The sequence below is a fragment of the Fulvia fulva genome, chromosome 2, assembly GCF_020509005.1.
Source record: "Fulvia fulva chromosome 2, complete sequence".
NCBI classification, from domain to species: Eukaryota; Fungi; Ascomycota; class Dothideomycetes; order Mycosphaerellales; family Mycosphaerellaceae; genus Fulvia; species Fulvia fulva.
The window spans coordinates 1,725,716-1,738,942 of NC_063013.1; the positions used below are offsets into that span (position 1 = coordinate 1,725,716).

Genomic DNA, 13,227 nt, shown 5'->3' on the forward strand with positions numbered 1-13,227 from the left:
ATGCAGAGTCAAACAGAATCAGCCGAGCCTCGATTCTCGACCATGTCGACTGCCCAACTTGACATCAGCTTCAGCCTATCCACCACGATGGAGATGACCATCTATCTGCGGAATGCCATCTTTGGCGCAGGATTGATGTAAGCATGACCTCTCAGTCACAGACGCCATAGCTGACTCCATGGCAGAGCAACGGGCTGTGGTATCGCCAGGAGTTACTACCTCTGGAAACTTCAGCATACCTATGACACAACATGGACCGGCTACGAACTATTTGCCTGGTCGATCGTCGAATGCCAAATGGCGATAATCTGCGCGTGTGCGCCATCGTTACGGGTCTTCCTCCGCCGCTACCTAGCCGACACAATTAAAAGAATGACAGGCAGTGTCAGCCACTAGGCACAAGCAAGCGGAGAGTCTACACAAAACTCGGCAATGGTCTCGGCCATCAGGACAGAGCGGCATAGCAGAGGGTTTCACGAACTGAAAGAGCTAGAAAGTGGTGTTCATGGAGTTGCAAGCCCGCCACCAGTGATTGTGAGGGCCAGTCGGGAAATTGAGGGGAGCCTCACAGGCTCGACGTAGGTGGAACAGCCCGAGAGGATGCCGACTCCGAAGATTACGAGCGCAGAGCAATATACGGGATGGGCGATCGAGAGGACGCGGCTGAGTCGTCAGAGTAGTCTCATGATGCAGCCGCATAACACTGGATCGACGTTGGACGGCTTGGACGATATACTTGTAGATGAGAAGCCTGCCCGGCGGCGTGTTAGTGAAGGTTCGGCTAGGTGAAATCGCTATGTCCCACAACAAAATCAAGCTCTATCCTTCTCAAAGGTCATATCCTCAGGATGACGAGTTGGGCACAACCGCATCTCTCGCAGGAAACATATCTCCACCCCGTCGCCAGTTGTCCAACAGCACAGTCATTTCCGTCCTGATATCCTCGCAGACTGCATCCACCTTGATGTCATTCCTATCGTATCCAAAAGGGTCTTCAAGCTGAGCGCCAATGGCATCGATGCCGTAAAGTGTAAAAGTCACAAAGGCCACGAGCGGAATGCAATACCAGCCCATCTCTGCGACCAGCGCAAAGGGCAGCACGCAGCAGAAGCCTGCCAGTACCTGCCGCATATGGATCAGATATGCCACGGGTAGCGGCGTGAGGTGTATCGTCTCCATTGATCCATATGCAGCAACCAGAGTGTTCAGCTGTACCGACAATTGCGATGCTTGAGGCGAGTGGAACCATCCACGATCGTGCCCTCGCTTGATGTAGCCCTCGACCTGTATCGATAGTTGGAGTAGTAAACCTAGGCCAGCTTCTTCATAGCCTCGCGTGCCGGCAGGGAGCAGCTCATCGTACTCCGGCTTGAAGACGGACGTAGACTGCCTCCTCACCCGATCGATCTCCGTGCGTGGCAGCAGTATCGGTAGTGACTGTCCCCACTCCGCCCTCAGATGGTTCTTCGCCGCGTAGATCAATGCCAGCAAGATCCTCACAGTCCGTTCCGTGTCTGCTCTCTCCGCCTCAGTGGGTGCAGGTCCGTGATAATTGTACGAGCAAGCCAAGAAGGACCTCGTGAGATTCCGGATATTCGTAGAGATGGTCGTGAAGAGCTGATTTCCTTGCCAAAAGCGATCGTAAGATGTGGAATTCCTGAACACCAGAATGAGACCCACGACTATCGATAAGCTAGGAATAACTGAGGAGGGAATGCTGAGGTGGCCATCTTTCCTAAAGTCCCAGTAGCAGATGGCAGTGGCGAAGGCGGCGTGTAGGAAGACTGGTAGGGCAATATCGACGTGGATGGCGCCTTTGATGAAGCGCACGACCAAGGGCCAACGGCGAGGTTTCTTGCGGGTGCTGTAGTAGGAAGGAAAGGTGGGCGAGCGCTCTGTGAAAGATGGTCGAGGTCTTCGATGGCCGTTGGCGAGAGGCATTGTTGATTGTTGATGCGGCTGAACTCCAATATGCTCCAAGAAATGACGGCGTTTTCTAGTTCTTTTGATGTATCCAAGATGTGCCGAGTTCTACCAGACCGCCATGTGCGTTGTGCACGACATGAAGAGAAAGAGCGGCCAGACCTTGTGTTATGTTGCTTGTGCCTGCTCACGCTGAGCTGGCATGTCGAATCCTCACTGCCTGCTCGGACTGCGGGCAATCCTCGTCCTGAGACGTTGACCGCTGCATGGCGAGCTGTCCACGTTTGAAGATGGCGCGCCGCGGAGTGATGGCCATCGCTGATCCTTGTTGTCCGGACTGCCAATCGTTCGGCCTTTCGCTTCAATGTTCTTCCATGATCACGTGTGGATTCATCGCAGCCATGTGGACAGAAATATCTACGTGCCGCAGAACCTACCTGTAGGCTATATCTACAGCGTTCAGCAGTGCGTCGAGCGGTCAACACGCTCTCTCATTGTCACTGGTCTCAGCCAAACGTGAACGACGGCGTGCTAAAGTGTGAAGACACCATCATGATACTGTACAAATATATACACGGCGCCAAGGCCACTCTATCTGTACCTCTCTTCCTTCAGCCTCTTGTAGGGCAGAGGACCGATCCGCTTCCTCTTGAACTCTACATCCCACCCGACGATGCCAGCACGACGCATGACGCCTGCAGTGCCTTCGTCCCATTGCGTTCGGAATAGATCGACCCCAACAGGCTTCAGGCAATACCGGTCAGCCAAGCCTCTCAGTACGAAGCCATCGCGCTCGATGAACTTCTTGTTGGCCTTGTGCTGACTATGTGATTTTGACGTGGTCTGGGGCAAATCGATAATCTTCGACGGTGACACTTCTCCTGAACCGGCTGCCACTTCCTCAGCTGGGGGCTGCTCGAGTACCCATATGCTCATCCTTTGGTAGGGCGCTCCTTTCTGTGCATATGCAGGCAGCCATGGGAGCACTACTTGATTCTCCTGATCGAGCTTCTCAAAGTGGACAAAGCCCTTGGTGGGCGAAATTGGCACGTTGCAGGCCAGGAAGTGGCACCTGTATTCGAAGCCATCCCTTTTCACGTTGGGTACGTCCGAATTGATGACGGCAATGGTGTAGAGCTTCTCGCCCTTGTCAAACTTGCGAATCTGTAGCTGCGGTGCTGTCTCCGACACACGTGAGTCAACAAAATCGCCGTGTTGTACCATACGTCTTCGATGGGTGTTTCCTGGGGCTGGAAATGACAGAATAGTCTCCAGTGTTGGGTCGATTCTCGCTAACACGTCTGGGGTGACCGTCATTTGCTCTATGCGCTGCATGAGCATTTCCCGCTTGTAGGATCTCCAGTCCCTATCAGCAAGATATCTGTAGATGGGCTTGTTCATATCGCCTGAGATGTGTCAGTGGGCGAGCATATCCAGTTCATGTTCAACCAATCTCACCTTGCCCGTCTTCAAACTTCTTCTTCACAATCGGATCGTTCATGTCTGCCGAGATCTTGAGGTCCTCCAGATGATGCCTCATGCTTCGTAATGAGTGCTCCTTCTTCGCTTGCTCCGCCTCATCCACTACCACCTTGTCGCTGAGCTTTGCTATGCGTTCCCTCATCATGCGAATCTGTTCAAGCTTTTCGTTGCGGTCTTCCTGCAAGACTTTCCGCGCTTCTTGGAAACATTGGTAGGGAAGTTCGACAAATGGGATGTTTGGGCTAGTCAGCATTGCTGCTCTCCTTCGTCGCGAGCCGATGGGCATTTTGCGTTGGTCGCGCATGAGTTTCTTCTCCTGTCTCGCTGTCGTCACGGTGAATGGGTCTATCGGCGGACTCGTCGTTTGCTGAACCTCCGCTTCTTGCTGTGGTGCAGAAGAGGTGAATGTCCTGATTGGGAGGGATATTCTCCCGTGTCGCGTGCATCGCAGGCATCGTGCCAGCGGCCTGGCGCCACGTTCCAAGGCCATCTCGGAACGACTGTTGTGCGATATGATGGTTGAGTGGTGTCTCGTGAGCAGGGAGATGGCGATGGAGACGGAGCCGAGCTCAACTTTCTTGCGGCGAAGCGGGAGTGCCTTTTGGGCCACCAGGAACATCCATCTGCACTAGATAGACATCACCACAGCACAATGGCATCGAAACGAGCGGCAGTGCCTGCAAAGCACCTATTCAATGGCTTTCGTGCCTACGAACAACCGATGCGACAGTTCCAGCCATGCCTCACGCGATCAATGGCGACAGAAGCGCCTCTGCCAGGAGCCACGCTCTCAAAGTCATACAGCGAAGCCAACCTCGATTCAGCGCCGACACAGCCCATAATAGAAGACAGGGTCGCAGTGCCAGCGCCGGCACCTTCACGCCCCCCAAAACTGCGACACAACCACGAGCCACCGCAGAATCCCTTCCTCAAGCCGGCCCAATGCACTCTGTACAACTTTCCTTCCCTTGAACCAGTTGGCTTCACTAGCTATCCACCAACCCATCTCAGCCTGCCACTCCGGAAAGACATTCTCCACAAGGCCGTCATCTACGAAGGTGACTCCACTCGGCAAGGTTCTGCCAACACAAAATGGCGCAGCGAAGTCCACGGCAGCAACAGAAAGATCCGCCCCCAAAAGGGCACCGGTAGCGCCCGTCTTGGTGACAAGAAATCTCCCATGCTTCGAGGAGGTGGTGTAGCATTCGGTCCGAAGCCGCGAGACTTCAGCACGGAGCTGCCGCGAAAGATATATGATTTGGCATGGAGAACGGCATTGAGCTATCGCTACAAGATGGGAGAGTTGATCGTGACGGATAGTGAGATTGACGTGCCGGGTGTCAGCGAGAGTAGCTTGGAGCGGTATGTGAGGGATGTGCTGAAGTGGAATGGATTGGGAAGGGAAGGAGGAAAGACGTTGTTCGTGACGGATGAAAGACGGGAGGGGCTGTTCAGTGCGCTCGAGGGCGATAATATGCATAGGCAGGCGAGAGCACTCGAGGTGGAGTGGGTGGATGTCAAGGACCTGCTGGAGACTGGGAGAGTTGTGGTCGAGAGGACTGCGTTGGAGGCTATGTTTGAAGAGCACGAGAGTGATTTGGGACCGAGGCAGAGGTTTGGTGCCTGGGAGTTCCTCACACCTGAGTTGACCGGCATACAAGCGGAGCCTCTGGCCTAGTGCATACAAAGACGAAGCGGCGTTGTCGGCCTGTACAGCAATTTCACATCGGTGAACCGAACACGAGCAGATAGAACAGCACGGTCCGAAGCAAACGCCGATGTAAAGCGCACACATACACCTTTTCGCTGTCCCTGAATGTACACATGCAGCAAATGCTGGCTCTTCGTATACGATCTGTCTCATGTGGCATGCCTTCGGACCGCCAGCTCGCAACGCCCTTGTTCATCGATACCATGTTCCTGACCAGCTACAATCTTGCAAGCTCGCCTACCGACCACATGATCTTAAGAACTTCTATAGTAGGCTATCGGTGGCCCAACAGGGCTGAGAGCGTTCACGCGTCACGCGGAGCACGCCAACACAACGAATACCTTGGACAGGCGCAGCAAGATGAGGGTTCGCAAGGGCTGTACAGTGTGGGCATGATAGATGGGAGGCCGTTCATCAGCATAGCCGCAACTGGTTGCGTTGAAGCAATCGCATCCATCGACCACACTCCTGGGACTGTTCTAACGACAGAATGAAGGAGATCACCTCCGACGTGTCAAACATCAGCCGAGGCGCAGGAAGTGTGTTTGCCATGCACTCAATACCTTTCAAGCAACAGTCGAAGATCACAATCATCTGAACGAGGCCGTTGTGCACTTGTCTATGTGCTATGATCATTACCATATCTAAACATCCAGCTTCGTCTCAACAACCTCATGCCTTTCCGGAGAGTGCTCGTCATCAAGCTTCTTCTCCGACAAACCCTCACCACGCTCCAGCGCCACAGCCTTCTGAAAGTTACTCTTCGTCTTCCATGCTGGAGTGCCCAGGTATGGGATTCCATTGGGATCCTCGAACATTTCGGTGACCTCCTCCAGCGGTTTGCCAGCAGTCTCGGGAAATATGAAGAACACGTGAATCGTCATCGCCACGCAGGAGACGGCGAAGAGGATGTAGGTTTGCCACTTGATGTTGATGAAAGCCGGCGGGACGAAGTAGCCGAGTGCGAAGTTGAATGCCCAGTTGACGGAGGTCGCGAGCGCGACAGCCTTGCCACGAAGCTGGTTAGGATATAGTTCAATTGAATAGTGGTCACTATGATGCTTTGAATCATCTGAGAGCCTCAAGGTCTCAATATTCACGTCGAACGGACTGGTCTATATAGCATATGGTAGGTCACTTACTATTGTAGGTCCAATCCGGACTTCGTTCTTTGAATGACAAATCTACCTTAGCAGTGGCGTAGGCACCTTTGTTCAATAAGTTCACTGGGGTATACCCACGAGACAGGTCCCCAGGTCGGTGCGTAAGATGCGACGAAGAGGTACGAGCAAGCAATGACTGCTTTCGACGCGGCGCCGCTGACCTTGACGGAGGCTTCCTTGATGTTGTCGACACCATTTGGACCAGGATCTGTGCCGTATACTGCTAAGATACCAGCGTTGGCGAAGAGCCATGTGGCCATGAGAGTCGAGCCTAGAAGGAGTAGAGGTCGTCGTCCGACCCTATCGATGAAGATCAAAGCTGGCACCGTCATGACCACGTTGATCACGTATTGGATCGAAGAGGACACCAGCAGGGCGTTGCCTGTCAATCCGGCCATCGTGAACACGTAAGTGATGTAGTACATCATCACGTTCATACCAGTCAGTTGCGACCAGATCTGGGTGAAGAGGCCGATGTGAGTGCGGTTGATGTACTTTGGCGAGAAAAGCTCAAGGTAGCTGATTTGCTTGCTTTGACGCTCAATCTCGAGCCACTCCTTGATTCTTCGAACTCTCGAGCAACCCATGGCGAGTTTGGATCACCATGTCCATGGGTGAGGATGAGCACTTGCTCGCACTCTTCCCACTTGTCCTTCGTCGCGAGCCATCGCGGTGACTCCGGAAGGACGATCATACCGAAAAAGAGGATGATGGCCGGAATCATCTGAAGAGCCCATGGTACTCGGAAGGCAGCGGTACCCTTCATGAAGGAGCAGCCGTAGCTGATGTAGAACATTATCATGATTCCCCAGGTGATGGCCCATTGCTGTGCGCCGACAAGACGACCGCGCTTGGTTGGTGGAGCGATCTCAGTAATATAAACAGGCACCTGTGCGGAACAGATACCAACGCAGAACCCGTTGATGATACGGCCAACGATCAGCATAGGGATGTTCTGCGCAGCGGCGACAATGATACAGCCGATGACCCAGATCACTGCGCCAATCATGATAGTCCGTTTACGACCAAGTGCATCGGAGAGGAATCCAGAGAACAACGAGGCGAGCCAAGAGCCACCTGCCATGGAGGCTGTAATTCCTCCTTGGACATTGGCCGTTGGACCGACACAGGGCTTCGGTCCCTGATTGAAGTAGCAGAGGTATGGGTCGGTAGCAATGATAGCGGACATGGACGAGATGTCAAAACCGAACAGACCACCTCCAATACTGTTCCCAAGTCAGTGACCATGCTAATAAGCATCAAGAATTGTAAGACTTACATGGAGATGGCCGCAATGAGATAGACATTGCCAAACTTCTTCATGCTGGGCAACGACTCGAAGTGTTGCAGAAGCACTGAATGTTCGACTTGGTCGTCGTGAAAGAAGAGGCTGCGAAGCTGGTCAGAGTTTGATGAAGCAGGTAAGAAGTGTCTTAAATGAATAAGAGCCACGTGTGGAGGACCCGGTTGCAGGCACACGAGGCCGTGCTGGACTGCGACATCGTTGTATGTCGGCTTCCTTCTCGGATTGAACGGCGAGAACAATGTAACGCAAGTATATGAAAAGCGACCAATCAACTTTCCAGAGCACTAGTCGAAAGCAGAGCATTCACCGTGAACGAAGGAGTGGGAAGCGCTTCGTCGGCCGTTGCAACGTGAGAGTCCACATTTCCTTGAGTCGTCACTGGCGGCTGCTTGAGTTTGACCCAATTTTGTGCCATGGAGCAAAGTCGCGGAGCGTGCCATGGGCGCTCCATGTGAATACCTCTGGTGGGGAACCAACACATCCTTCCAATAGTTCTTCAGCTCTTTGACACTAGCAAGTGATCAGGCGCAACACCGCTATCTCGCCACGCATATTTCGACGGTGCTGTCGCAACTGACAAACGAGGTGCAAAGATTGCAACACCCTGGTCGATCGGCGCACGGCACTGTTCCACGGCGAAGGCTTGTCCTTGATCGTTCCATGCTTGAGCCACGTCTTGTTGAATCTTACTGTCAAAAACCGGTGACCTTGACGATTCGAGGACCGCCTTCATCTGAAGGATCAGCGTAGCAGAGAGCAGAAAATGCTGGACTCAGCACTGAGGCCGGATTGCCGCGATCTTCATGCGTGCCATGTGTTTGTTCCGAGAGCCGCTGGAGCACATGGAGCCTCGTGTCGGCACGGCACCATGGCCTCGGTCCCCAGGCAGTCTCGAACACATCGCGCGAGTCGGCAGTAGCTCCAGCTCATTGGAGCAATTCGTCGGCTCCGATACCACGGAGTTTCTGCACGTTTAGTCTTACTGGAAGGTGTGAACACTATCGACTCGGGGCCGTTGCATGAGTGAGTGTCCAGACAAGCTTCACGGTTGTGCGTGCCGTGCAAGCCACGATCGCTCGTCTAAACCTTGATCTCGGTCGTTGCAACGTTCTCCACCACGAGCTTCAATGTTGGCGGCTTGCAAACGTCTGCAGGCGCGCAACGGCCATCGCAGTCGAAGTATACTACGAAGCAAGTCAGAAGGTCAGATCAGGGTTGTGATCTATGGTCTCCCTCAAGTCTATCCCAAGAACCAAGACGTCGACGCCTGTTCATAGCAGCCGTGCGTTCTGTGTCGCAAAACGACCATCGGGCGCCCACGTCCACGTCCACTTCCCGAAGCAGCTTCTTATGCTTTCCAAAGGTTTGACAAGGCCTCTAATTTGAAGCGAGAAGAGCTGCTAGAACTGCTTCTCACGCTTCTCCGACCGAAGCAGTTGCTAAGCACTTGGGTCGAGACTGCCACCTCTTGGGTCCATGGTCTTCGGAGTTGAAGATGATGTTGCAAACACCTTCAGCAGACTACGAAGGCCTATGTCTCAGGGTCGGCGGCTGGAATCGCCCGGTGCTCCAGTCCGCACAGAGGGCCGTTGACACAAGCTCAGGAATGTGATATCATCCTATGCTCGCGCGTCGAACTGGCATTTGATGGGGTCTCCTGGCACAAATACATGTAGCACCGTCCGGGCGAGAGTCAACATTATTGAGGCGTATCTGTCGTGTGGCGGCGTACAGAGATTTGTACAGTTCGATGCGATAGTTGCAAGGAGACTTCATGTCTCTGATGATGGATGAGTTGTTGATCCATCATTTGAAGCTGAGAGCTGAGGAGCTCGTAGCGTACAGCGGACTGTCTGTAGAGCCAGCCACATGCCCGTCCGCTGCCTGCTGTAGAAAGGTATAGCGAGAGAGGTGTTCACATTGCGGCGTGTTGGCAGTTCTTGCTGAGCTGTGCACACCTACATGTACGTTGTCGCCGTGAGCAATGATAACGGCAGGAGCATTCCCCTCGATTGTTGATGCTGGAGTTATCTCAATTGCTCAGGATGCAAAAAAGCTAACCGCATCAAGACTGCTGCAGCAATCACATGCGGACAGCTCGATCAGCAACTGACACCCTCTTTCACGAACAAGACCTCACAATGCATGTCAAATGCCCGTCTAAACGAAGACACCACAGACACAACATCGCGATACCATGAGTGACTGGATCGAGCAATACTCAGCCGCTCTAGACGCCCGAGATGCTCGCGAACAAGCTCACAAACCATACATAGATGCCTGTACGCCTTCCACAACTACACGCATCCACATCCACGACAACCTTGTTGACAGCACACAGACACAAAACTCGCCGACCGTACGGCATCCATAGCAACAACCAACACTCAGAACACCACTCACGCCAACCCCTCCTCCCCACGCGCACCGCCATCCACAACAGACCGCAAACGCCCCACCACAACACCCTCAGACCCCACCTCCCACCTCAACACCCTCCGCACCGACCTAGCAACAACGCAAAAAGCCCGCTCCAACCTCCAGACCCGCGTCTCCGATCTCACCGCAACGCTCTCCGCACTGCAGACAACTCAAAAGCAATCCACGAGCCAAATAGCCCAACACACAGCCCAGAAAGCCGCGGCAGAGCGCAAGCTGCGAGATAGGGAGGAAGAGATTCGTGGGAAAGCGAGACTTGTACAGACGGCGCAGGATGAGATGGTGGCGTTGCAGTTGCAGCTGAATATGGCGGAGCAGAGGAGTGAGAGATTGGAGGCGGAGAATAAAGAGTTGGTGGAGAGGTGGATGAAGAGGATGGGGGAGGAGGCGGAGAGGGTTAATAGAGGGAGCGGATGGGAGTAGTGATGCCACTCGTGAACTGGATAGACGATACGGTTGACGATTGACGAGACGACGATATCAAGGTTCATGAGTTTGATGATACTCTCGAGAAGGCTAAAAGCTATGCTCTGTAAACACCCCACGTCCATCCATCCGTCCAGCGTCCAGCGACAAGTCGCTCAAAACGCCGTTCCATCGAGGACTATCAGCATTAGAGTACCCCGTACTCGTGGTCCGCCCGCACCACGGCGGAAGGTAATCGCAGCAAGGGTGACATTACCAATGCTATTCATAAAAAGCGTATTGTGGTATCCTTTCTCCAATAAGACAGCCATGCCCCATGATTGCAATATCCAAGCGGGTAGTTCAATGCCTGCCTGCCCTCCCAAAAGAGCTGATGAATGATGACCAAAGTTAAGTTCGTGACCTAGATTCTCTTCCAATTCGTGCCCTGTTTTGCTCCGGAACGCTAGTTAACTCCTTGGCTATGCTTGCTTCCAACGTGATGATCGTAATGCAAAGGCGCCTCCCATATAGACGATATCATCGCTCACTCTGCCCGCGAGTGGTGGTGGTGATGATGGTGGTGGTGATGCGACCGGTGTTGGCGATGATGGTGCCTCTCGCTCGAACCAGGATCGCCATCTCGGGTGGTGTCTTCCGCAGCAACACACCAAAAGCGATGACTGCCCCAAGCACCCTTTTGGCACTCTTTGCTGCAGTACTTTGTTCGTCTGCAGCGCCGGCATTTTGCGAATTGCCGGGTGTACTCTTCCCATTTTCCGCACTGCCAGTAGGCACACTGCCTGATGCCGCCACGACTGTCGTCCTTTCGGCAGAGGTTGCGCATGACTACGCCAGCCCAATACTGCATGTCGCCTTGTTGTGACGGACTCGAGCCGGAGTGGCGAGAAGAGGATTGCTTCGCCGTGAACTTCTCAATCAATGGGAAGATGTTGTAAGGCGTCTCTCCAGGCGTCTTCACAAACTCGTTATCCCACTCCTCGTCAAGTTCTTCTTGGGTCTTGCTCGTGGAGGCGCCCGAGGTGTTGTTAGTGTCGAGCATGGACAGTTCGTTGCCGATCTGAAGTCTGGATACTAGCCGTGACTGCTGGAAGTATGACCGCAAGTTGCAGTACTTTGACACGTATGCTAAAAGTTGTAAAGACATGAGGACGTCTTCATCGCGTGGCATAGCTGCCAAGACGCTTGTTGCGGTGCGGTCAAATGGCAAGCCTCGTGAGGGATACCATGTTGCTGCACTCAGGTTTGGTGGCGTCGCATTGACCGCGTTCACTGGAGGTGGAAGCTGTGTCTGTGGTAGAGTCATCTGTCCCTGCGTGGGCGTTGCTGCCGGATTTACCGTGCTGCCATCTGCAGCTGATCGATGGGTGATGCTGAAGGTCTCGTCGTCTGTGCTAGAAACATCGGGTACTGCTATACCATTGCCCGGCGATTCAAGTAAACCGTCGTCATCAACGATGTCCTGCATGACGATGTCTGCCTGTATGCCAACGACTGGCTCGGCGTCAGGGCCATTGGATTCATCCGAGACACTTTCTTCGATCTGGCCATCATCATCGGAGCCGGAGATAGACAATTGATGGCGAATAGAGGGCCGCCGCCTGGGTCGCATTGCGCTGGCCGCCGCCCTTGGGCTACCAGGCCGTTGTACGGGTGCCCCTGGTGTAGTTGGCGACTGTGGCTGCGAGCTCAGCTCGGCGTGTAATTGTGGAATCATGGACGGCAGGCGATCAATGTCTCGGACGGGAGGCACGAAGACTGGCCCAGCATTGCTCTGCAATGTCGCAGACGAAGTCGGCGGCCGTTGTTGACGGGTATCCTGGAGTGCTGGCGACGAGAACTGCGATCTGCCTCCTAGCGAATCGTGGTGACTGTGCGAGCGCCTGAACACGGTCCTTTGAGGCGGCGAGCTGAGTGACAAAGCCGCTGTGTTCGCTGTTGGAGTAGTTTCACTAACAGGCTCATCCGCATCGGGCTGTGGTATGCTATCCGGGATTGAGATGGGAGGTGGTGCATGTCGTCGACTTCGTGAAGACCGATTATCGGCAGTCTCTGTCCTGTTCGCCGAGCGGGAGAAGCTGCGCAAGATTGGGCACTTCGACTTGCTTTCCGATGGCTCAGTACGTCCTTTCGTCTTGTCCATGACCTTGAAGTAGTTGTCGAGGATAGTGGCAATGACAGGGACCATGTCGGCCTCAACCACGCGTGTTCGTACCGCCTCCGATCCTCTTACACCAATGTTGACTATGCATTGGAAAGCCAGATTCCATTTCCACATCTCCATCATGTCCTTGCTCCGGCCCTCCTTGAGGATGCATACCAGCCGTTCGATGCCGCCATCGACGGTGAGGATGTCGCGAATTCGGCCGGAGGAGGTGGTCAGGTATGCGAGGTTGTTGAGCGAGTTGATGAGGGGGAGGGTGGAGGTGCAGTCGAGGGCTCGTCGGTCATAGAGGGCGGTTGTGATGCCGACGGAGGCTTTGTTTGCGTTGGGGATGCTGAAGTTGACTTCGCGCATGTTTGCGACTCGGCGGGACGCTGGTCCCTCGTGGCGTGCGGTATCGAGTCCAGGGACGATGATTCGGGATGGCAAACACGATGATGGAACGCCTCAACACCGTGTATCGTGCGATGTCTGCCGAACGCTTCGCAGCGCCGACTCACCGAAGCTGCAGCAGCGGCAGGGAGACTCGAAGAAACAGAAGGCCGCAAATGCTCGATGGTAGTACGCTGGTATGCAGAAGTGCGCCGGCGGTGGATGGGTGGTGGTGGGTGCG

The 13,227-nt window shown here is 54.1% G+C and overlaps 7 protein-coding genes across 7 annotated transcripts; 3 read left to right on the forward strand and 4 right to left on the reverse strand.

The window, feature by feature from the left end:
• On the forward strand, positions 1–396 carry CLAFUR5_02786 (uncharacterized protein; the record flags this gene model as incomplete). The annotated part of the gene is made up of 2 exons (XM_047901934.1): positions 1–137; positions 186–396. 2 exons carry the CDS (start codon positions 1–3, stop codon positions 394–396), a joined length of 348 nt encoding a protein of 115 aa, XP_047757735.1.
• Positions 397–843: 447 nt separating this feature from the next.
• Positions 844–1,941, reverse strand: CLAFUR5_02787 (uncharacterized protein; the record flags this gene model as incomplete). The annotated part of the gene is made up of 1 exon (XM_047901935.1): positions 844–1,941. The coding sequence occupies one exon, from the start codon at positions 1,939–1,941 to the stop codon at positions 844–846; it is 1,098 nt and encodes a 365-aa protein (XP_047757734.1).
• Positions 1,942–2,514: 573 nt separating this feature from the next.
• On the reverse strand, positions 2,515–4,024 carry CLAFUR5_02788 (54S ribosomal protein L35, mitochondrial; the record flags this gene model as incomplete). Its single annotated transcript, XM_047901936.1, has 2 exons — positions 2,515–3,329; positions 3,382–4,024. The coding sequence occupies 2 exons, from the start codon at positions 4,022–4,024 to the stop codon at positions 2,515–2,517; spliced, it is 1,458 nt and encodes a 485-aa protein (XP_047757743.1).
• A 33-nt stretch (positions 4,025–4,057) lies between these two features.
• Positions 4,058–5,083, forward strand: CLAFUR5_02789 (54S ribosomal protein yml6, mitochondrial; the record flags this gene model as incomplete). The annotated part of the gene is made up of 1 exon (XM_047901937.1): positions 4,058–5,083. One exon carries the CDS (start codon positions 4,058–4,060, stop codon positions 5,081–5,083), a length of 1,026 nt encoding a protein of 341 aa, XP_047757742.1.
• A 677-nt stretch (positions 5,084–5,760) lies between these two features.
• Positions 5,761–7,602, reverse strand: CLAFUR5_02790 (High-affinity glucose transporter; the record flags this gene model as incomplete). Its single annotated transcript, XM_047901938.1, has 5 exons — positions 5,761–6,123; positions 6,354–6,661; positions 6,719–6,833; positions 6,863–7,505; positions 7,559–7,602. The coding sequence occupies 5 exons, from the start codon at positions 7,600–7,602 to the stop codon at positions 5,761–5,763; spliced, it is 1,473 nt and encodes a 490-aa protein (XP_047758550.1).
• A 2,180-nt stretch (positions 7,603–9,782) lies between these two features.
• On the forward strand, positions 9,783–10,447 carry CLAFUR5_02791 (Autophagy protein 16; the record flags this gene model as incomplete). The annotated part of the gene is made up of 2 exons (XM_047901939.1): positions 9,783–9,867; positions 9,927–10,447. The coding sequence occupies 2 exons, from the start codon at positions 9,783–9,785 to the stop codon at positions 10,445–10,447; spliced, it is 606 nt and encodes a 201-aa protein (XP_047758551.1).
• A 529-nt stretch (positions 10,448–10,976) lies between these two features.
• CLAFUR5_02792 (MYND-type zinc finger protein samB) lies at positions 10,977–12,968 on the reverse strand (the record flags this gene model as incomplete). Its single annotated transcript, XM_047901940.1, has 1 exon — positions 10,977–12,968. The coding sequence occupies one exon, from the start codon at positions 12,966–12,968 to the stop codon at positions 10,977–10,979; it is 1,992 nt and encodes a 663-aa protein (XP_047758552.1).
• Between the last annotated feature and the right edge of the window lie 259 nt (positions 12,969–13,227).